At 33.2% G+C, this 22,165-nt stretch overlaps 3 protein-coding genes and 1 non-coding gene across 6 annotated transcripts; 2 read left to right on the top strand and 2 right to left on the bottom strand.

The window, feature by feature from the left end:
- Positions 1 to 400: 400 nt before the first annotated feature.
- On the top strand, positions 401 to 473 carry TRNAK-CUU. Its single transcript has one exon. It is a non-coding gene; the product is annotated as a tRNA-Lys (tRNA).
- Positions 474 to 1,072: 599 nt separating this feature from the next.
- Positions 1,073 to 8,830, bottom strand: LOC123891545 (transducin beta-like protein 2). The gene is made up of 10 exons (XM_045941426.1): positions 8,506 to 8,830; positions 7,477 to 7,582; positions 6,448 to 6,508; positions 6,063 to 6,355; positions 5,523 to 5,662; positions 3,549 to 3,623; positions 2,685 to 2,775; positions 2,125 to 2,328; positions 1,975 to 2,019; positions 1,073 to 1,488 (listed from the first exon to the last, which is right to left on the bottom strand). Exons 1-10 carry the CDS (start codon positions 8,707 to 8,709, stop codon positions 1,415 to 1,417), a joined length of 1,293 nt encoding a protein of 430 aa, XP_045797382.1. The 5' UTR covers positions 8,710 to 8,830; the 3' UTR covers positions 1,073 to 1,414.
- Positions 8,831 to 9,852: 1,022 nt separating this feature from the next.
- LOC123889340 lies at positions 9,853 to 14,139 on the bottom strand. 3 transcript variants are annotated; one of them, XR_006802459.1, is made up of 8 exons: positions 13,959 to 14,139; positions 13,780 to 13,862; positions 13,330 to 13,416; positions 13,060 to 13,222; positions 11,647 to 12,551; positions 11,495 to 11,565; positions 10,468 to 11,414; positions 9,853 to 10,228 (listed from the first exon to the last, which is right to left on the bottom strand). XR_006802459.1 is itself a non-coding variant. In XM_045938631.1 (5 exons), the coding sequence occupies exons 2-5, from the start codon at positions 13,817 to 13,819 to the stop codon at positions 12,482 to 12,484; spliced, it is 360 nt and encodes a 119-aa protein (XP_045794587.1). In that variant the 5' UTR covers positions 13,820 to 13,862; positions 13,959 to 14,139; the 3' UTR covers positions 12,296 to 12,481. The 3 variants fall into 3 exon arrangements, 2 of the variants coding, with proteins under 2 accessions (XP_045794587.1, XP_045794586.1); XM_045938631.1 differs by lacking the exons at positions 9,853 to 10,228; positions 10,468 to 11,414; positions 11,495 to 11,565 and having other exon boundaries at positions 12,296 to 12,551; XM_045938630.1 differs by lacking the exons at positions 9,853 to 10,228; positions 10,468 to 11,414; positions 11,495 to 11,565 and having other exon boundaries at positions 12,296 to 12,551; positions 13,738 to 13,862.
- A 5,738-nt stretch (positions 14,140 to 19,877) lies between these two features.
- Positions 19,878 to 21,574, top strand: LOC123891861. The gene is made up of 2 exons (XM_045941740.1): positions 19,878 to 21,221; positions 21,321 to 21,574. Exons 1-2 carry the CDS (start codon positions 20,375 to 20,377, stop codon positions 21,572 to 21,574), a joined length of 1,101 nt encoding a protein of 366 aa, XP_045797696.1. The 5' UTR covers positions 19,878 to 20,374.
- The last annotated feature ends 591 nt before the right edge of the window (positions 21,575 to 22,165 follow it).

Consider the following 22,165-nt stretch of genomic DNA (forward strand, 5'->3'; position numbering starts at 1 on the left):
TAATTGTTTGTTCAAATTGATAGAATACATAGAGTACATCAGATACATATACAAATTTAACATCACTAAGAAAGAAAATGATTAATCTGCGAACAAACTCACAACATACAAATTAATAGCATAAAAGACCACTTATTCAGAATTACAAAAAATATGACAATTACCGTAAAAAAAATGAAAATTAAAATGACGAGAATACTTAAGCCACCAGATTTGCATTGTTGATGACTTAATCATTTGTTGAATTAGTAGTTTACTAAATTTGATTTGTCTATATGAATAAAATGCACACCACAACAAAACGGAACATCAAACAAACACCGCATAAACGAAGATAGAAAGCAACAAAGTCGTATTGCGATGACCAATAACTACTTAATAGTCACAAACAAACCAACAAGCCCGTCTAGCTCAGTTGGTAGAGCGCAAGGCTCTTAACCTTGTGGTCGTGGGTTCGAGCCCCACGGTGGGCGAATCTTTTGTTTTTTACATTTTTTCAACTTCACTTTTCTTTAGTTTTGGTTAAGCACGCGTCACGGTTGTTTGGTACCATTTGAAGTGTAGAATTCGATCAATTTATATCCTCCCTCCATCGACTTTTTGAAAATAAGGTTACTTCCTTATCTTTTCTACGTTTATTTTTAGAGTATCATTCACATAAATAAATACAAATATTTTGACATAATTTTTTCAAAATCAATTTTATTAGATGTAAAAAGAAATAACTAATTTGTACAAAAAAAGAAATAACTAATTTGTACAAAAAATGAAATAACTAATAGCCTGTGGTGTCTTAGAACATAAACTCTTTGAAAACAAGTTAGTGTCCTACCTTTTCTAGATTTATTTTTATTATATCATTCACAAAATTAAATCCAAATATTTTGACACCATTTTTTAAAATCAATTTTGTTAGATGTAAAATGAAATAACTTAAGGCTTGTGGTGCAATTGTTTTCTTTGCAATTATTGTCAACTGAAATAAGTATTTGGAATTCAAACCAAGATTTCCAGTTATTCCCTAATTGAAAGGAATAATGCCCTCACCACGTTGCAGTAAATATGAAAAAGCTTTTCAAATTAAGTACACTCTATAAAGCAACATGTCTAATATTTCCTCTTCAAGAGTTACTAATGCACTATTCTTGCATTACCTCATCATTTAATTCCGGCTAATTAGAAGTTAAGCACAATCAAAACCAACAACACCATCTATGTCTGTACAACATATTAGTGGCAAAAATTCGATAAGATCAATCTCAAAACATCAACATAAGGACGTTGTCTTGTATTCAGCTCATCCTAGTTTCTCATTCATCTTTTTCCATTATACTGTTCAACTTTTGTCAAACCAAAGCTGAGAACTTTTGAAGCAACACCCATTAGCATATCTTAGATGTCCGCACAAACTAGTTCATGATGGAGCTGCCCACAACTTCACTTTCTTGTCAACACTGGCTGTTGCTAAAACAAAGACTTTTTCATTTCCTGCAAAATTCAACGGTGCTTAAGATGCAAAAATTACATGTTGATTTGTACGAGATACATTCTATAGGTATAATTACGAAAGAAATACAAATACATTCATTGTAAGGTTATCGACAAAATTTTGTATTATCTTCCAACCCGGCTTAGCATAGACAAACTACATGAAACAGATTTGGCACAAACTTTATGTTTATGTAACTACATGAAACAAATGGAAAATGCTTGTTTTTACGAATAATAATTTAACAATTTAACGAAACAGAAGAATGTGTTTTAATTGGTTATTTATTACAACCACTTCCCTCCTTGTTTTCCTACAAATGCCAACTTAAAAGACTTGTTGACTTTCTAAAAAGAGAACACCTAACCAATCTTCTCTTTCGTCTGCTATACTATTTGTAATAAATACAATTTTGTTAACAAAAATAGTTGGGAGATAAATTACATGAAAAATGAAAAGGAGTAGAGAAGGATTAGAAGCTTTACCATTTGGAATAGTTTTAGGACTCCATGCAATGCCTGTGATGTCACCTGCAAATGAAGAAAATAATCAATGAGTAGAAGATCGTAAATGGAAAATTGTTTAATTTTTATAATTGCAATTGTAGGAATTATAAAAGATTTTATTTGGCATACCATCATGGGCTTTTTCAGCTGTATCCAAAACTTTTCCAGTCTCAGCACTTAACCACTGCAATGTGGAACCATGGGTTGCAGCCAAAATTTTCCCATCAGGTGAAATACTGAGGCGATCATAGTGTAGAGCAGTATCGGTAGAATCACGAAGAGGAATTGGGAACACTTTCAGTGTCTTTGGATCCTCATCCATATGATAGCGAACTTCAGGATACAAGGACAAATACAGTGAGAGGAAATGATATAATTAACAACCTAGATATAATTAAGAATCCTAATCCTTGCCTCAACCCCGTGAGGAAGAGGACACTATTAATCAATCAAATAACAAAAGTTTCTTGAGCTAAGGCCAGCGAAAATAAGCAATGTGGAAAAAGTACATTTTCAGCTATAAAATCTCATGGAAGTACTACTTTGAATTCTTCATTAGCAACATTTTATATTTCTTGTCAACGTTTAAACTAATTTACAATGCAGGTTACTTGGCGGGCATGGGATTTTGACAGAAAAATAAAACCAATTTGACAAGTGAAAAATAATCATCTTCAAATTTTGCTTACCATTGATATTCCATATTCTTAAGGAACCATCCTTGGATGCTGTGATTATTTGCTCAGAGTTTGGAGCAAAGCATAACCAAGTCACTGCACTCTGAACAAAGAGCAGCAATAAAATCATTGATCATATCAAAACATAGATTACAATGAAAACCTCATGAAGAAAGGGGTACATTCGTAAACAAATTTATTTCATTTTCCTGAGCACGTTAAACAATGTCACTGGGTGCTATTTCTTCTTTCTGCCCCAGGGAAATATAGCATTTAGTCATACTACTGAATACATTTGATTTTGAACTTGAAGAAATATAAAAATTTAGAGTAAGATAAAAGCAATCCAAACATTATAGCAATTATATCGCTTCCATTGAAGAGGACTCCAGCATAAAGAGAAAAAAATCTAAAATGCGATTAAATTTCCATAAACATGAGTATAGTCTCGCTTGTATTCTACTTCACTTTTAATTTACTCTTTCAACGCATACACCCATAACCAAGTCGTGTTGGGATCAAGCTCTATCTAGGTAGGTCTTTGCAATTTAATGAATTTATACAAAGCCTTATGTTCTACTTGATTTCACTTTAAGAAGAAAACGATGTCATAGTATCCCACCCCAGTTTTTTAAAGGATAAGATGCTCTTATTTCCTAAAACAAATGCTAGCTATCATAAAATCATTTCACATGGAAATCAACATATATATCTCACATTCGTCAAAAAATAATATATATACCTGTCACATAATTGAATATAATGGATTTGACAGAAAATAATTTATTTTTTTACTTGCAAGATATATTCATCATGTCAAAATCAGGCTTATTTAGAATTCTAAATCACCCAAAAATAGTAGTACTAATATCAAACCTTATGCCCCTTAAGCTGCATAACACTTATAACTTCCTTGACAGATCCATCCTTTGCATACACAATCTCCCAGATCTGCAAGACATTGTAAACAAGCAATACTGAAGAACAAATAATTAACAAAAATAACAGTGAATGACTTTTTGGTGGCATAAATAGGTTGCAACCCAATTATCGGACTCATTAGTGCTACAACCTTTTGCATTACTTCAAAACATTATAAAAATTGGTGGCAGAAACAACTTTTTCAGTGCCTATAATATACACTTCTTCCAGTTTCAGTCACTACAAAAAATCCTTGCCGGTTTGAGTCACTATTATTCTTTTTGTCCTTGCCGTTTCATGAATTTTGTTAAACGATGTGGTGACTGACATAAATACATGAACAAAATAATAAGTGAAAATTTATTCCGTTGGCCTTCTATCTCAACCACTTTTGTCCAGGGCCACCTCATCCCTATCTCTAACCTTCTTTCCCTCCCTTGTCCCCTTTACCCCAACACATCCTTTTCCCTTTTCATCTTCCCAGGTATTGTGCAAATATAATCTTTGTCGTTTGGACTATTCCGAGGACCCTCCTGTTCAGAGCATTCCAGCTAAAGATGTTCATGGCGACACGTGAAATATCAAGAACATTTATAGGGGCATGCCAAGTTCAAGTTGAGCCTAAGAGTGAATACGATGGGAAGGGGAAAAGTGAGGCCAGCAGCAGTTATTGACTCTGTAACTCTTGATGCCAATAAGCAATCTTTTGAGATTGTAAGCAATTACAAAGTTCTTGTGTTAAGGCCTCATTAATTGAAGCAGCAGTGCAGAATAGATGGTGTTCTAGAATAAGGTTCCAGATTACCTTGAAACTCAGAACTCGATGGGCCCCACTATGGGCCTCCCATGACTGCATGAGTATCACACTGAAAGTGACAGGTGGCATGGGATGATAGGAAGAGAATATTCTAGAAGGAGAGGGAGAATTATAGGAAGAAGTGTGGGAACCAAAAATGGTATCTGAAAATTAGCAATTGGTTTGAGTGGTTTTGGGCTGAGTAGGGAAATGGGTTCTCTCTCATAATTTATCTTTTACCATTTAGTTATTGTTCATTGTCTTCTGTTAAGGAGCAAATCTTCATTTCCATTGTTCTTTCAGTAGTATTAATACATCCAACATACTCTGTTTCGTCAGAGTAATCATTCATATATTGGGTCCTATCAAAACTCCTTGTAGATGAGTTGGATTAATCAAGGAAAGCTTCAACCTAAAATCCTGCACTTGGGATGATAAGAGAGGCCTTGGAAGCATGCAAAATGTACAGAACGTAACAATTCATGGCATAAAAGGGAGGAGGGAGGCGGGAGAAAGGGGAAGCATTTGAGGGACTGAGGGAGAGGGAGTAAGGTTGGGGATGAAGCGACATGGATAAGTTGACATGCCACTGGGTTAAATAATATTTTTCAATCAAAATTATTGTAATTCCCCCCGCTCTCTCTCTGGGAAATTTCCTTCATATTCCCAGCTTTCCAATTATTTCTCTGCTTGAAAAATGAAAACCGGCATCTTGAGTTTCAATTCATTTTTCTCACTGGACACAGGTTGAAAATTGCATGGGCCCAAATTGCATATTAATCATTCAAAAATTAAGCAATAGAGAAACACAAACTAAAATTAGATGGGGAGGAAGGAGGTGATTGGATATTCAAAAGCATGAACAGAATATATAGGAGTCGGTTAACATCTTTTCAATGTTGCTTTTTTGCTTCTTTTTATTCAATTAAATTGTAATAAATAAATGCAATACAAAATTTTCAAGGCTAGCGCCAAATGGATTAAAACCTAATGGGCACATTCTAAATGCTGAGTTGACAACAAGGACCAAGTCTGGATTCCAACCTGAGCTAGTCAAAGATTGGAGATGCACATGCAACTAAATTAAATAACATATCCAAATAAATTAAATAGAATAATACAATAAAATTTACCTTAACGTCTGCAGTAAACGCAGCAGCTGCAATGAAACGCCCATTGGGAGATATAGTAGCCATGTTATTTTTAAGTTGATTTGTATCCACATGCCCCAAACTCTTCCCAGTTTTTCCATGCCAAAGAATGATGTCAGTCCCTGAATTTGAAATGTGACAGAAATTTTAGAAAATCATTATTGAGCATTATGTTGCGGTATAGCAATAGTGATAATAATTTCATAAGCAATTCTCAATGGAAGTAAAAAACAGATTACGTATTTTAGAGAGCAGCACAAACGTCATACAGTAACCAAAATATAGTTAATAATTTTATGTTTCTTATTCAGAAGTTCCTTTTCTATTCAAAACACTTTGTGGACTTTTACCAATACACGCCATTCTTTCTCCTCTAGCTACTTCTAAGTAAAATCCAAATTCCCTTCAAAATTACTAAATTCTTTCTGGTGAGAAAAAACTAATATATAGATCACAAAAAAAAAAAAAAAAAAAAAAACTGTTTCTCTTATGCTTGAATGAGGGACGATAACATCAAGATACCTTCTGAACACGAGGCAATTAATGCACTTCCATCAGCACTACCATAAGTAGCAGATGTTCCAAACATAGTAATTATTGCTTTTTTATCATGAACTTTGTGATGTTCCCACTTAATCTCCGGAAGAGGAAGTTTTGCTTGTGGCTTATCTTCAGAAGCTTTAGGTTTCTCTTCACCATACATGTATAATGAACAATCAGAGAGACTGTGCGATGACACAACAATGGAGGACGCATCTTCAGAAAATGCAACTGCAGTCGGATGACCTCCAGCAGGCAAATTAATTCTCAGGAACCTGCAAAATAGTTGAGAAAACAAAATTTAAGCAAATAAATTATGATTGACATTAAGTTGATATGTATCTAGAGGCTGTTGAAATTCACATACTTGAAACTTTTACTAGAAGCATCCTCCAACTTGAATACTCTCACTACTCCATCAGCACACGCTGTTTGCACAGATTATATAACATAAGATTGTAAGAGAAAAAGTTTCATAAATAATGTCCAAATGCTCATACAAGTTAATGCTAAAAACAAGAAAATTTGAACTAGGAGTCCTATATCATACTCAATGAAGTCTAAACAGACGTTAGGAAGCAAGATTACAGACGAAAATTACATATCAACAAATGTAATTATTTCGTCACAATAAGACCTAAAAATAAATTTTGGGTGATATCCTATGATTGCAGCTGGTTTCATTTGGCTGGCCTTGAGTGATTTTCCCAGTTGCAACAACTTCAAACAGTATTTAATCCTCACTTAAACATGTTTAACCTTATGGAACAAAACTAATTCTGTGGCTTCCGAACCCATGATGTTTTAAGTATATTTTCTTATAGGCAGAGGCGTTGGTTAACTATGCTGCGTCATAAGCAATGTTAGCAAATTCATCAAATCCCCTCCGAACTGCACTCTTGGATTGGATGCATGTTCCAGTTCAAGGTGAATCTGCTTTATGAACTGAGGGGAGTGCTTATGCTGCTAAACTCAAAAATAGAACATGTCTACTTTGCAATGAAATTTATCAAAGTGGGCGAGGGAGATACTCTTTATTCTATGCAATACAAATAAAGAAACCATTGGCAAGGGGGACCAGGAGAGAGAGAGAGAGACACAGTTTGGTAATACTGTAAGAGGGGGAACTAAGGGGGAGCAGTTTGTGTTAGCAAATAATTCTTGCATGAACACGTGTAAATTGGCTATGAAGTACTGGCACTGACATTGGCCACAACTCTAACACTGAAACTAAAATAAACTTAGCAAGGGCCACATGTGACCATTTTCGCAACGGTTGATGAAATATTTATGGTGGTAACTATAAACATATATATCTTCGGTTGATGAAATCACAATGGTAGTATCTATAAACAAAACTGCAAATGTCTTTTTATGAACAAATATGTTTAAATACCTGTTGCCAAATTTCGTCCATCAGGAGAGAAGCACAGTCCTGTAACTGCATCACCATGGCCTTTCAAGGTATTCAAATCCAATGGATGATGCCGCTTGCTTTGATCCTTATGTTCCAAAAACAAAAAGGTTGAGCCAAACAATAAAATAAGTCACAGAACGTGAAGACCCACAGCACAATGAAAACTAAAAAGTGAAGACCCACAGCAACAATTTAAGATCCTTAAGCTTCACCAACACCCATGTATTGACAAAATCAAGAATTTTTCATCAATCATCAGAAACTATGTTAAACTTCCACAAAACAATATCTAGTAAACACTTGAAGAAGCACTGAAACAACACCGATGCAAACTTGAGATTACGAGCATGTTTCAATTCACTTTTGGAGAGCCAGAAGTGATTCTTAAAACTTAAAATTAATTTGAGTATGTTTGGAAGTTTTAAATTATAACTGATTTTGCCTCTAGAATTGATTTTAACTTGATGCTAGGATTTGTAGCTTTTATCTCGAAACGTGACTTTTACACTAAAATTTATTGTTCAACTCACTTTCACTTAAACATATCCTAAATCAATTTCCTTTAAACACCTCATCCCCAAAGTAACCATATAACCAAAACCCTAAAAGGAAAAGCAAGTGTCCGAACCAGAAACACACAATCTTCACAAACACCTCATCAATAATAATACTTCTAGTACTTTACCTTTCCCATAGACACCCTAAAAAGGAAAATTAAGCTTCTTTCACTTCAATAAAACACCCATTTTCATAATCTAAACCAATTCACTCCTCAACCAATGAATAATATCTCAATTCCCATAACACTACCACATATAAAATCAACCATGCATGCATGAGTTATCAATTAAAACTAATCATTCACATTAACATATAAATAAATAAAAAATCAAACTAAACTCTTATCAAATCGCATAAACACACTTAACAAACTACAAAACAAATTAACAAGAAAAGCAATTGAATCGGTTACAAAAAGCTAAGAATCTGAAATGAAATGAAAATAACCTTATCAGAGGAATGGTGTTTAGGGTTAGGTTTCTTATTAGGAAGGGGTTTTGAAGAGGGAGTAATTGGATTGGGATTTGGATTTAGATTTGCGATGGATCGGACTTCGGATTGGCGTTTACGGTAATAGGAGTTGAAGAAGATGAGAGCAATGATGGCACCAAGAAGAAGAGAAAACGCAAGAATGGGTAAGTATTCATCCATTTTTGTGATCGAAGATTTGATTAAGGTTTTTGGGTGAAAATGGAAATGGCGGGGTTTTATACGACCAAGATGGGAAAGAAGCAGGGTTTCGTTGTACACGTGGAAATATTATTACTATAGTATCCAATTCTTCACTCTCCTCTTGTTTTCTTTTTCTCTACCATCTTCATTTTAATTAATTTTTTTACAAAAAAAATATTTAGCTGAGGGGATGGTGTTTTATGTAACTAAGGGTCTGTTTGATAGCTGAAAAGCTAGCTTATTGAAATTAAAGTGTTCGGTAAAATTAACTTTTAAAGTGATTATTAAATAATAGTGGGTAGTTTATTTTTTAGAGTAGGTAGTTATTAAATTAAAGGGTAAAAATGGAATAAAGTGTAAAAAGCTATAAGCTATAAGCTCAAATGCTACTTGAAATAGCATCTGGAAAAAAGCTATAAGCTAGTACAAAAAACTTGTTACCAAACACCTCTAATTTTTTGAAACAAGCTTATAAGCTCATATAATAAGCTATAAGCTAGCTTATTTGTGTTACCAAACACACCCTAAGTTGTCACCATTCAAACTGAAATGGTTTGTTCTAGTCACCAGCATCATAAGCAGAGCCAGTAATTTCTTCGGTAGATATGACAAAAAACAATCGTCTTAAAATTGTTGTTTTCGAGATTAATATTGTTAAAAGTAATTTTCAGCCATTAAAGATATTATTGGATTGAGTCGCGGGTCGTTACGCTTTCTTTAAAACGTTTCGTGACACTGCCCAAAATTGTGCAAGGCAGACGATCAACCACGAAGTCCCCAGGATAAAACAGCTCAGTTCTACTGATACCAATAACTACTGCACTATAGATATCGTCGGGGCAAGAATTACACCCTCAAATATGGTACTTAAACCATTGTGTTGTGGTTATAAGTCCATTATAATACGGTGCTATGACCGTTCTAATATGGTACTGAGATCATTCTTATATGATGTTTGGATCATTCTTAAATCAAAGGGATAATAATGCTCTGATCATTCTTAATTTGAAGGAACTAATGATACTTAAATCATTCTTAAATAATTGATACTAATGTTAATATTAGTATCTCACATCACATAGAATACACAACAATATACTCTGAACATTTAAGCATATAGCATAATATAAATCTTTACGATTTGAAAATTCAAGTAAAGAAATCAAATAACGGGTCTAGTTTATTCATTCTAATTTTAATTGACACAATTCTAACAAATCTGATATTCATTCCGCCCTATTTTTGGAGCAAAATGAAACCGAACATATCCAGTCTCAGCAATCTTTGTACTCAAAAACAGGAATTCGCATATTATGTAATGTAGCAGTTTCGACCATGTCATGTGACCAAGGATCCGTTTGGCCTAGCTTTTTTTGAGCTTATGCAAATAGCTTATGCAACATAATCCAAGTGCCTAATAGAATCCGAGGCCGGTTGGGGCAGCAGAGGCGGACATGCAGCACCTGGGACAACAGCAATATGAGCATCACAACCTAGCCTACACGTACAACACAATTTGTATTAGTATAAAGTAGAATAATCGTTACTGATATAAAGCATTCCATCATTCAATTACTATGTTGATCCAGTAGCCTTAAAAACATGGTGAAATTGTAGGGTATGAAGTAGTTTCTCTTGTTATAGCCACTTCTTTGTAATGCTTAATGTTAAAGAAATCCAGGGTCAAAATAGATTTTGAAAAAGTCAAAAAATAGATTTTGCAAAGGAAATGTGTACCTAGGAATTGATCCTTGGTTCTTTTCTTCTTTTAGAAGACTTAGCACTGGTGGCTGGAACCTTCGGCTTCAAGTATAGCAGCTTGTTCAAGAAGTCTCCGAAAATAATCGAGTCTTGTTTGAAGAGGCTGATTTACCAAAGCTATATATTCAACAGAGTTTGGATTACAATTTTGGAGTAACCAAAACTTCGTATCATTAGTAATTCCCAGAGCAGTCAAATCTTCACCATATTGCAGTGCTACAGGCCCCGCATAACTCCTCTCCTTCCTAGAGGTATTCTTGTATAGGCACAAGACATATAGGCACAAATTTAGGCACACACACATGAATTTAAAAAATTAAAAGAAAAATAAAATGGTCACATCAATCAATATCACTTTAATTGTTTTTTCTTTAATTTTTATACATTGTTGTGAGTGTGCCTAAATGAAATTTATTTGTGCTTGTGCCCATGATAGAATTCCTCCTCCTTCCTATACTCTCTAATTCCCCTTCTATCTGATGTGGAGGGAAGGATGAGAATCCTTCCCGCCTTCTCCTCACAAACCTTAATGAGTTCTTCCAAGACATCATTTTTGTACCGTATGATTTCATCACTCAGGCTGTTTTCCGGCCTAACTAAAGAGTGCACTGTTTCAAGGGCATCAAATGCTAGAGAGCCATATTTGTCAGTAAAGGAGTCAAACACTTGACGAATATTGAGCTTGAGAGAACGACTCAACCGCTTTTGAGTCAATCCAGGGTCACTTGTATACTCCTTATAATATTTGATGACAACTTCCAACACGTCGGTTATCGTGTGATTGTGAAATAGACTATGACTTCCCAATTCTTTCACAATTTGCTCCCCAAGGCAATATCAGACCACCCGTCGTATTTGTCATATGGAGAATGTCCAAGTCTAGCTTTGAACAGCTGATTAAAAAGTTCTTCTTCATTCATATTCTGCAAAGAAGAAAACAAAACGTAGATTAAATTAGTGAAATACCTATTGCCAAATTACATACAAGCTTGAAATTACATACAGTGGGAGAATAAAAACGGCTGTCACAGTCACTATCCCGGGTTCTTTTTTTATGCTGCACTGTCGCTGTTCCTTAAGAGACATATAAATGAAAATTAGACAACTTACAACAACAATAAAAAACAATATGAGAAATTAAATCAATTTTCCAACCTAAACTTGTACGCTGAGTAAGGGTGGAACTTGAGGAAAGAGTACAACTACTTTGATCCACGTTCTCCTCCTGCATCTCTAACCAACAGAAATATAAGTGATCCAAATCTCATCTTCCAAAGCTATGTTTTGCACATGCATGTGAAAAAAGCCAAGTTTAATTACGCAGATGCATCAGTGAAATTTGCAGTATAAATGGAATACTTCATGTTGCTACAGACTAGGCGAGGGTCGCAGGCGTAGGTAGTTTCAGCCAAATGTTTTTTTAATCACGGGTCCGATTTAAATGGTTTTCCGGTTCAGAGAAGCTAAAATTCGTTTGTAACCGTACTTGTACTTTGCAAGAGTTCTGTAATGAAATTTGCATATTAATGTATAGTTTTGACATCATATCTATAAATAGTATCAGAATTTCAATGGATTAATGTATCAGTACTTGGATTTCACTTGAGTTGGTTTAAAATGGATTTAAATGGATGTTGATTTAGAATTAATTTTAAAAATGGTTATTGAAATGGACCTTGTTAAAAGTGGATTTTGGAATGAATAATTTAGCTACATCTTAAAAAATTGTTTATGTTGATAGACAAACAGACAAATTTAAAGGTGGGTAATTAGTACAAAACTGCACCATGCCCATACAAAAATATTTCAATCTCTAACAACCATAAATTTAAACCAACATTAATTGTAAACTGTCAAGGCATTACATGCTCCTAAGTGAAAAACAGAGTGGTTCATGTGTCGACACGTGGATTAGATAAACTCACAATTAGATAAACATTAATTCTAAATTCATATTACAAACAGTCACCGCCATTCAACCATTACATGGTTAAATTGATCTTGAAGAACGCCCTTGACACTCTCTCGTGGGCATCAACTGGTGGGCACCTTCCTTGACCCTAGCACAACACAAAAAATAATATCAGTGGCCTCAATATACAAAACAGAAAATTAGAAACAACAAAAAGCAATATTCCTAGTAGAAGGAGGACGAGGAAAGGGTTTAAGAGTCCAAAATGTTGAAATTATAGGGAATTATAGGTTGATCAAGTTTCCTACTAATTTATTTGAAGATGTCAAGAGGTGGAATGACAAATTGTACCTCTTATAAGATGATGGCAAGTTACTAACAAAGTTTCTACCTCTCTACAAAAGATGAAATTTTTGGGGCGGAAGTGATTAGGACATTAAATCAAATACTTAGTGTGCTATTCAAAGATAGTGTGCTATTCAATCAAACACTTGGTGTTTTTGTTTAAAATCGGTAAAGCAAAGATTAAGGTTGAAGCTGAAATAGTGTTAGGGCAATTAACTAACTTAATTATGAAACACAACTTAGCAACAAACAAATCAAAGCTATGTCCTTTCTTTTAATTAAATAAAAGTTAGAAGAAGTGAAGAACAGACCTGCATAGACTTTTAATATAATCAACTTTTTTGGCATCCTCAAAGCCTAACCACATATCAACTTCAATCCCAAAATGTTTAGCATCAAAATGTCCTTGTTCATTAGACAAAAGGCTATTATCGACAAAAGAACGGATTTTTGAAGATACCATTCCCATTAAATCTGAAAATATTCTTAGCAAGTAAGATAAGCCATATCTAGTCTAGAAATAAAATAAAAAATGTATGACAAGCATCCTTGTACACTGATATAATGATGCAAGTTGTTACCTTTTTCATCAATTTCTTTAATGTTTTCGGAACATCTAAAATATTGACCTAGTGATCCCTCAACTTCTTCGATTGATCCAACAAAAGCTAAAAACAAGTAAGAAGATGAGAAAGAGTAAGATTGAGTTGAATTAAAAACAAGTAATTTAATTTGTGTGTTCATTATTCCAGAAAAATATAAAAATACTTTTTTAAATATCCATATATTAGAAAATACAGGCGACTTAAAATTATAGTATCATCAAGTTGATTTTGTTCAAAGTGCTTTAATTTCCTGTATTTATGGCTATTATTACTCTGCCTTTTTCTAAACCAAATCTCTCCACTAGAGAATACTTGTAAGTTTCTTTGTAATTTATGGAAAAATTAAATAAACACTTGTAAAAGAAATTGTATGCATATATATACATGTGATGGAATGAGTAAGAGTAGTAGAGTAAATTGACCAACTTGAATGCACTTGAGCAAAAGTTGAATCAGCTGATGACATAGCTTCTTTGGCCACCACACCACCGTCTCTTCCTTGTTTTGTGCTGAAACAGAAAAAATTGATGAGAGAAGATGAACATTGATTGACGGCGATACCAACAAGAAAAGCTTGAAATAGATTTAGAATAGATTTAGTGTACCTTTTTTGCTGATGAAGAACAGGATGAAGATGAATTGGTAGATTAAGATCTTCTTCTTTTTTTCTTTCTAATAGCGCAGGGGCACAGCGAACCAAGGGATAAATACCTAGGAAAGAAGATAATAAAATTTTAGGAGATTGATTGATGGCTCATCACAGAGCAGAAAACTTTTTCTCTTAGCCTTGGGAGGGAAGGATATTCTCTAACTTTAGAGTGCCAAAGTCACATGACTTTCAACCATTTTCTTACCATTAGATTAATCTAAAAGCACCGGTACATTAGTACCTATTAAATCAGTATTTTTTAGCAACTGGCTTAGAAGATAAAGAATATGAATTGGATAATAAGTCCAAATAAAAAGATAATTCGTAGCCCGATAAGCTTTTTTCCAAACCTAGCCAAACTTAATCTCTACAAGATGCAGATTAGATGGTTTAGAGATATAGAAAATTTCTATAAAAATATAGATGAACAACTGTCTAAAGAATATAGACAAATGGTTAAACTATTCCAGAAAAACCTCAAATTTATGGCAAGATGAGTGGAGATAGTATAACACTTAGATTACAGAAAATTCTGGAGAACTTTTCTGACCTTCAGAGTAGGGTAGAAAAACAAACATCCTATTTAGAAAGACAATTTAAAGAAGATAAACCCCATGACACATGGAGTTTTAGTAACGAAGGTTTCACCTGCTATGAAGAAGATGAAAGTCATAAATACCCTCACCTTTTTCATACAAGAAATCCACAACTCAACAACATAGCATGTATGATAACTTACATGATAAAAAACCTTTGTCAAGAGAAACTTGTTGAAGAAATTCAACCTGTTAAGCTAGAATGGTATCAAAGGGTAGATATGATTCTAGAAGAACAAAGAAAGAGTCAAGAAAGGATAGAAGACCTTTTAGAACTTTTAGAAAAAAGATATTTAACTCAGGATGAGTTAACTCAAATTCTTAAGAGGGGGGAAGATAGGGGAAAAGCAATAGTTATACCGGAACCAGAAATTCAAACCCAACCTAAAGAAAAAACTTCTGAATCCAAACAATTAAGTATTAGACCACCTTCTACTTACTTTTAATGGAAGATACAGAAGAAACTCTTAATAGGCAACTAGAAAACCTAGAAAGACTTATGGTCTCTTTAGATATAAGTGGAAAAAATCAGGAGATCCCTGATAACAAATCTGAAGATAACAATCAGATCATTTATGATTTTAGCTCAGAAGAAGCTAGTGAAAACGAAAATGAGAATCCTCATTTCGTAAAAATAGAAGAACATGGAGAAACTTCAGGTACCAAAAGACCTGCAGATTTTGAAAAAGAATTTACCAAACAAAAATTCCAAAAAGTACCTCATTACTATGAGCCTTCACAAAACCCTTTTCAAGGACAAGGTGTTTTGGACATAGATTGTAGTTTAGACACTGCAAAGGATCTTAGAGATTGGTACAATACAAATAATGTATTAATCCATCTAAATGAAGATCTAAGAAATTTAGGATCAGTTGATATTTTCAACTACCTACAATATAAAACTAGAGGAAATGCATTCAAATATATTTCAAATTTACCACCACAAGTTATGGGAACTATGCCTTTAATAGGATCCTTAGTTACAGACTGGGTATATAGTTTACTAGTCAAAGAATTCAAAGGATGGAAGGATACCGTCCAATCCAAAGCAGCATTTTCCAATCAAAATCTTTGGAAAATAACTAATTTAAAAATTTGCAATATGTGTTACATTGATAACTTTATTTGTGAATTTCAGAGTTATTATTATAACATAGACAATGAAACAAGACTATCAAGAGGATTGTTAGATCTCCTCTATGATAAGCTTCCAGGAGGAGTATCAACTCAAGTCAAACTATACTTTACCTCAATATCATCAGAAGGAAAGGTAGATGATACTCTAGGAGGAAGAATAACTGTTTTAAAACAGTGGCTCACAGATAAATGTAGCGAAAAGATAGCAAAAAGAGAAGCTAAAGTATCACTTTGCTGTGATAGGTTACAAAACAAAGTAGGAAACTATGGGTGTAACTCTAGAAATCCTAAAAAGAAATCTAGAAGAAATATAAGGTCTTATAAGAAAAAGAAATTCAGAAAAATCCCTTTTAAGAATTTTAGAAAAGGAGATAAGAAATTCTTTAGGAAAAAACCACCTTATCCTAAAAGAAAAACATGTCCGCAAGATAAGAAATCATGCACATGTTGGTTATGTCATGAAGAAGGACACTATGCCAATGCGTGCCCTAAAAGGGATAACCCTAAGAAAAATGTCTTACAAGCCATATACGCAATAGGATATGAACCTATAGAATCAGATGTAGAATCTGATGAGGAAATTTATGAATACTGCACAGAAACAGATTCAGAAATAGACTTAGATGTCGAAGAAAGTACTTGGTAAAGGAAATCCAAGTGCAACATTTATAAAAATAGTGCTAGAAAATAAAAACCTTTTAGCCTATATAGATACAGGTGCAACCCTTTGTTTTGGAAGAAAATCGATCTCTAGAAACTGGGATAGATTAGAAAAGCCAAAAGAAATAGTTGTTGCAGACAAGTCAAAACATCAAATATGGTTTAGCCTTAAGGATGTATCTATAGAAATTGAAGGATATAAGTTTTTTATCCCTACAATTTATTTACATGATTCAGGTCTTGATCTAATCATTGGAAACAATTTTCTAAAATTATATGAACCCTTTATTCAAAGGAGTAATACAATTTCTCTTCGATGGAAAAATCTTGGAAATCCAGACGAAAAGAAAATGATTACTACAAAAATAATTACTAGAAATGAAATTTTAAAAATGATTTCTGGCAATTTGAAAAAACTTAGTTCTATTTGGGAAGAGTATAAATTCTTTTCAACTTTAGAAGAAAGACTCGATGAAGTTTGTTCTGATAATCCATTAGATAATCAGAAAAATACTAATCATGAATTAATAATAATTCGACTTAAAAACCCGAATGAAGAAGTCAACGTTCCTAATAGAATTCCATATACTATTAAGGATGTTGAAGAATTCAAAACTGAGTGTAAAGATTTACTTGAAAAAGGATTAATAAGACCTTCTTCAAGCCCACATTCAGCTCCAACTTTTTATGTCGAAAATCATAACGAGATAAAAAGAGGGAAAAGAAGAATGGTAATTAACTATAAGAAACTCAATCTTGCAACCATTGGAGATTCTTATGGGTTACCTAGAAAAGATTTTATTTTTGAAAAAATTAAAGGTTGTAACTATTTTTCATCCCTTGATGCAAAATCAGGATATTATCAGCTAAGACTTTCTGATGAAACAAAACCTTTAACGGCATTTTCATGTCCGCCACAAAAACATTTTGAATGGAATGTTTTACCCTTTGGGATAAAACAAGCACCTTCAATATATCAAAGATTTATGGATAATTCTTTACAAGGATTAGACCATATATGCCTTGCATATATTGACGATATACTTATTTTTACAAAAGGAACAAAAGAACAACATATCAAGGATGTTGAAATAGTTCTTTTAAGAATTAGAGAAAAAGGAATTGTTATTTCAAAAAAGAAATCACAACTTTGTAAAACTGAAATTGAGTATCTCGGAGTAATCATAAAAGATAATGGAGAACTCAATTTAGCGCCACATACCCAGGAAAAGATTTCCGCTTTCCCTGATGTATTAGTGGATAGAAAACAAATTCAAAGATTCTTAGGATGTTTGAATTATATTGCCAATGAAGGATTTTTTAAAGACTTGGCAAAAGAAAGAAAAATTTTACAAAAGAAAATTTCTGAAAAAATTCCTTGGTCATGGACAGACAAAGATACTAAGATTGTGAAAACAATTAAGAGTAAAATTCAAGTCCTACCAAAGCTTTACAATCCCACAAATGATGACTTTCTAGTTGTCGAAATTGATGCATCCAAAGATACATGGGCAGGATGTATGAGAGCTTTCCCTAACGGAAAAGCAACACTAAAACTCAACGAGTTTGGTGAAAATCTGAGCGTAACCTCAGATATACAATCTGATCTAATTTCGAAAGAAAGAAAGACAGATAAAAAACAAAATTTGGTAGATTACTCTGCTAAATTTAATATAAAGGAAAAAGAGTTATTACTCTGTAAATACATATCGGGAACTTTTTCTGATACAGAAACAAGATATCCGATAGCTGAGTTAGAAACACTTGCATGTGTTCGAGTATTAGAAAAATGGAGAGTAGAACTTCTACCCTCTAGGTTTCTTTTACGAACAGATTCAAAATATCTAACAGGATTCTGGAGATATAATATAAAAGCAGATTATAAAAGCGGACGATTAATTCGTTGGCAGATGAAATTACAACAATTTCAACCATACATTCAGTATATAAAATCTGAAAACAACAGTTTTGCAGATACTCTTACACGGGAATGGAGCAAGCAATAAAGATCTTGCAACATAATCTGAAACAAAAAGACGAGCAAATTGAAGCTACCCAACAGCGTCTTACAAAACTCTCTTCTGAGAGGGGGGAGATAATTACAACATTACAAAATTTGCAACAATATACAAACATCAGTGAACCAACTGAAGAAAAAAGCAGCAGCAACACCAAAGAAAATTGGGACTTGCTTGGACAAGATTCTGGAAAATACAACTACTATGTAAAGTATTCAACTCCAAAAAACTCGAAGATTCCAATTGAAGCAATAGCACCAAGTGATTTGAAAAAGGAACAAGAATCTTCAGAAACAACTTCAGACAGCAAGAAATCATGGGCTGATGAAGTAGAAGAAGAAGATGAAGCAAGAAAAAATGGTTTGTCAACAACTATCCAAACAAACGATCCCGTAGATAATGAAATGGGAAAGTTCGAAGCTTATGTCATTTTCGATGGTCCAATGAAAGGGATCTACAGAAAATGGGCAATAGCAAAACAGCACATCATCGGAAAAAATGTACGCCACAAAGGCTACAAAACCATTAAAGAAGCAGAACAAGCTCTTTACGGTCCTTACAAGGAAATTACAGCAGCAAAAGATATCCAAAGATCTTCAACAATGGAGTCAAAAAAGAAGCTGTCAATTGATAAAATCCGCCAGCTAGAACATCAAAAAACATTCCACTTAGCAGACCCAACTTTCACAGAGTTTAGTCTTAGATGGAAATGGATAAATAACTATATAGAAGAATTCTCTACAGATTGCTTCTACCCAACAAACAAGTATGGATGTTCAAAAACGGTCCTACTTCCAGGAATAGACAATCAGCTTTGTCTATCATTCTTTCAAAATGGATTGATCAGCACAATTTATCTCGAAGAAAAAGAACAAAGAAGTTTTGGAGAACTCAAATACTTTCCAGAAGAACTTCAAAACCTAGTACAAAAATTCAACAATCTCTTTGCCAAAGGAAAAGAAATATTCCTTCAAATTGATTCAACATATCCATGGTACGATGAAATTACTCTGGATTTAACCATAAAACCACAATATCTCATCAAAATAGGGATATCAAACAAGACATATCCAACTATGTCGAAAGAAAAAAATGAATGGCACCCAGCCAGTTACATTGCACAGATGAAACACTTCAGACAAAAGGTTACCAGGTTAACCCAGCAAACAAACTACAGGGTTGTTTACGACGATCCATCAACAATCGTTTACAGCGATTCCAGAAAGCCAGCCAAGGAGAAAGATTTACAGGCTGTTAAAAATCTTGAAGAAAGAATTGACCAGCTAAAGGAAGACTACACAAAATTACCCATGGTAATTAAAGAAGAACTATGTAGAAATTTTACACAAAGTTACAAAGGACACGTGTGTGAAATCTGTCCGCCAAAATCGTCGGCACAAAACGACAAAAAAGTACTCAGTGGAAAACAACACGTCACAATGTAGTGGCAGACAAATGTGGGTCGGATAAAACTGCCTTATCACTAAGGCATCTACTTTATGTAAATTATTGTTTGTCCGTTTTCTTTAGTGCGTTTTTCTTTTGCTTTAATAGCTGTCACGGATAGGGACATGTGAACCACTTGTGAGTCCTACTCCGCTATAAATAAGAGCCTTGATGCTCGTTTGTAATCAGAATGAAATTAAGTTTGAATGAAGTTTTTCATTTCTCCTAAAATCTTAGAATTTTAGTGTTGATAGTTGAGGTAATACTCTGGAGCTATCAGAACGTTGAGGTAATACTCTGGAGCGTTCACAAATCAAAATTCGAAAGAATCATAGACGGTCGTAGTGGACTGATAACAAAGACGAAAGTCATCAATTCAAAATCAAATTCAAGAATATCAAATCAGGTATAAACATGTTTATGTTAAATTTATTTAACATCTTTCAATACTATAGAATATCAAAGTTCTGTTTAAATAATGTTCAAATACATGTTAAAATATTTCAAAGATCAATATGACTGAAGTATCATATTTCGAAGAAACATCTAGCTATCACACAGATGCTATCTGTAATAATAAAATAGAAAGTGCAGAATTATCTTTAACTGCAGAAGAAAATTTCAAAAGAAAATATAACATGTTCAAAAATATTTTCTCAAGAAAAAATATTCTGAAATTTGGAATAATGACAGGAGAAGAAGCAATTCCCATTGATTCTACTCATGGAAATATAGTTATATCTACTATAGATACAACTCAACTTAAAGAAAGAATTAAAACCTTTCCAGAAAATGAAAGATCTAAAATTGGTTATATTCATATATCAACCATTCAGATTTTAATTAAAAGTACTTTTATGAAAGGTATTAATTCACCTCTAGAAATAGCTTTAAAAGACTCTAGAATTCTAGACACAGATCAAGCAACAATTGCAAAAGGAAATTGCAATCTAAAATATGGTAAAATCAAATTTGATATAAATTTACAAATTGGTTTATCCCTAAAAGATAAGGATCTTGATAGATCTATAGTTTTTCATTATAAAATGAAAAACAAAAATTTTATGAAAAAAGGTAATCACCCCTTTACCATTTACTATAGAATTAACTATGCTTTGAGTAATTCACATCATAGTATAGAATTCAAAGGAAAAGACACAATTCATATTGACGAATTGTTTGCACCTATAGTGACTCTAAAGTCACCTATATTAAGAAGCCTAGCAAGGAATAGTTGTTCTTTAATAGAAGCTGACAGAGATCTGTTTGAGGAAACAGAAGACAAATCGTTATTTAGAAGCAAAAGCCTTAGAATAACACCACCCAAAAGAGATTTTTATATCTCAGAACAAAAAGAGCTAAGTAAGCTACATAGTTCAATAGAGGGACTATCCTTACAAGTCCAAAATTTAGATAGAAAAATTTAAGAGATGCCTGGAGCAACTTGGGCATACATTTTAGAATTAGAGTTAAGAGAATACCAAAAAACTCTAAAAATGATTCTAGAAAGAGACCCCACACATATCTACGGATTCTATGATGTGGTTAAGTATAATATAGAGCGCCTTGAAGGCACTATAGAATGGGCATCACAAACCCAAACATATGATGAAGACGACATTAGAAGTTTTCAAAAATGTCTCCAAAGAGACTTAAATCTCTCAAGGATTCAAAAGACCCTCGAAAGATTACCTTCCGCAAATGCAGCTACCTAGCAAGAAAAATCTGGTATCAGAGCGTAACATCCATCCAAGGTTTAAAAATAAAAAGAAAAATCTTTTTAAAAACAGTTTGGTCAAGAACCGATTTAAAAGAAAATCTTTTAAAAACGGTTTTGTCAAGAACCAATTTAAAAGAACAACATTTGCTGAAAGTTACTTAACTTTCCCGCCACAAAGTCAGAGAAAAGCGATCCGCCTTGGGAGTATGCAAACCATCAATACACTGTCTACCAAATCTCTCTGTGGGATATGTTAACAGTCAAAAGGAGCATCATAACAAAGTACTATAATAATATACTAGTGGTCCACCGTGGTTAAGTGATATAAAGAATATAAATTTTATAAAAAAATTATTCGATTGAAAGTTTATATCATATAGATCATCTATAAAAAAATTAGAAAAATTAAAAATCATTTTAGTCTTTTTTTTTTTAATCTCTTCTCACATATTCACTTGGTAGAAAATAATATTTACTTGAATATTTAGTTTATTTTTGTTATAATATAAACTTGAATATTTTTATCGCCAATATATAAGTTTGGATATTGATTTCATATATTTGAATTTAATTAGGTTTAATAATA

This window comes from Trifolium pratense, linkage group LG6 (genome assembly GCF_020283565.1).
Source record: "Trifolium pratense cultivar HEN17-A07 linkage group LG6, ARS_RC_1.1, whole genome shotgun sequence".
In the NCBI taxonomy this organism is placed as follows: domain Eukaryota; kingdom Viridiplantae; phylum Streptophyta; class Magnoliopsida; order Fabales; family Fabaceae; genus Trifolium; species Trifolium pratense.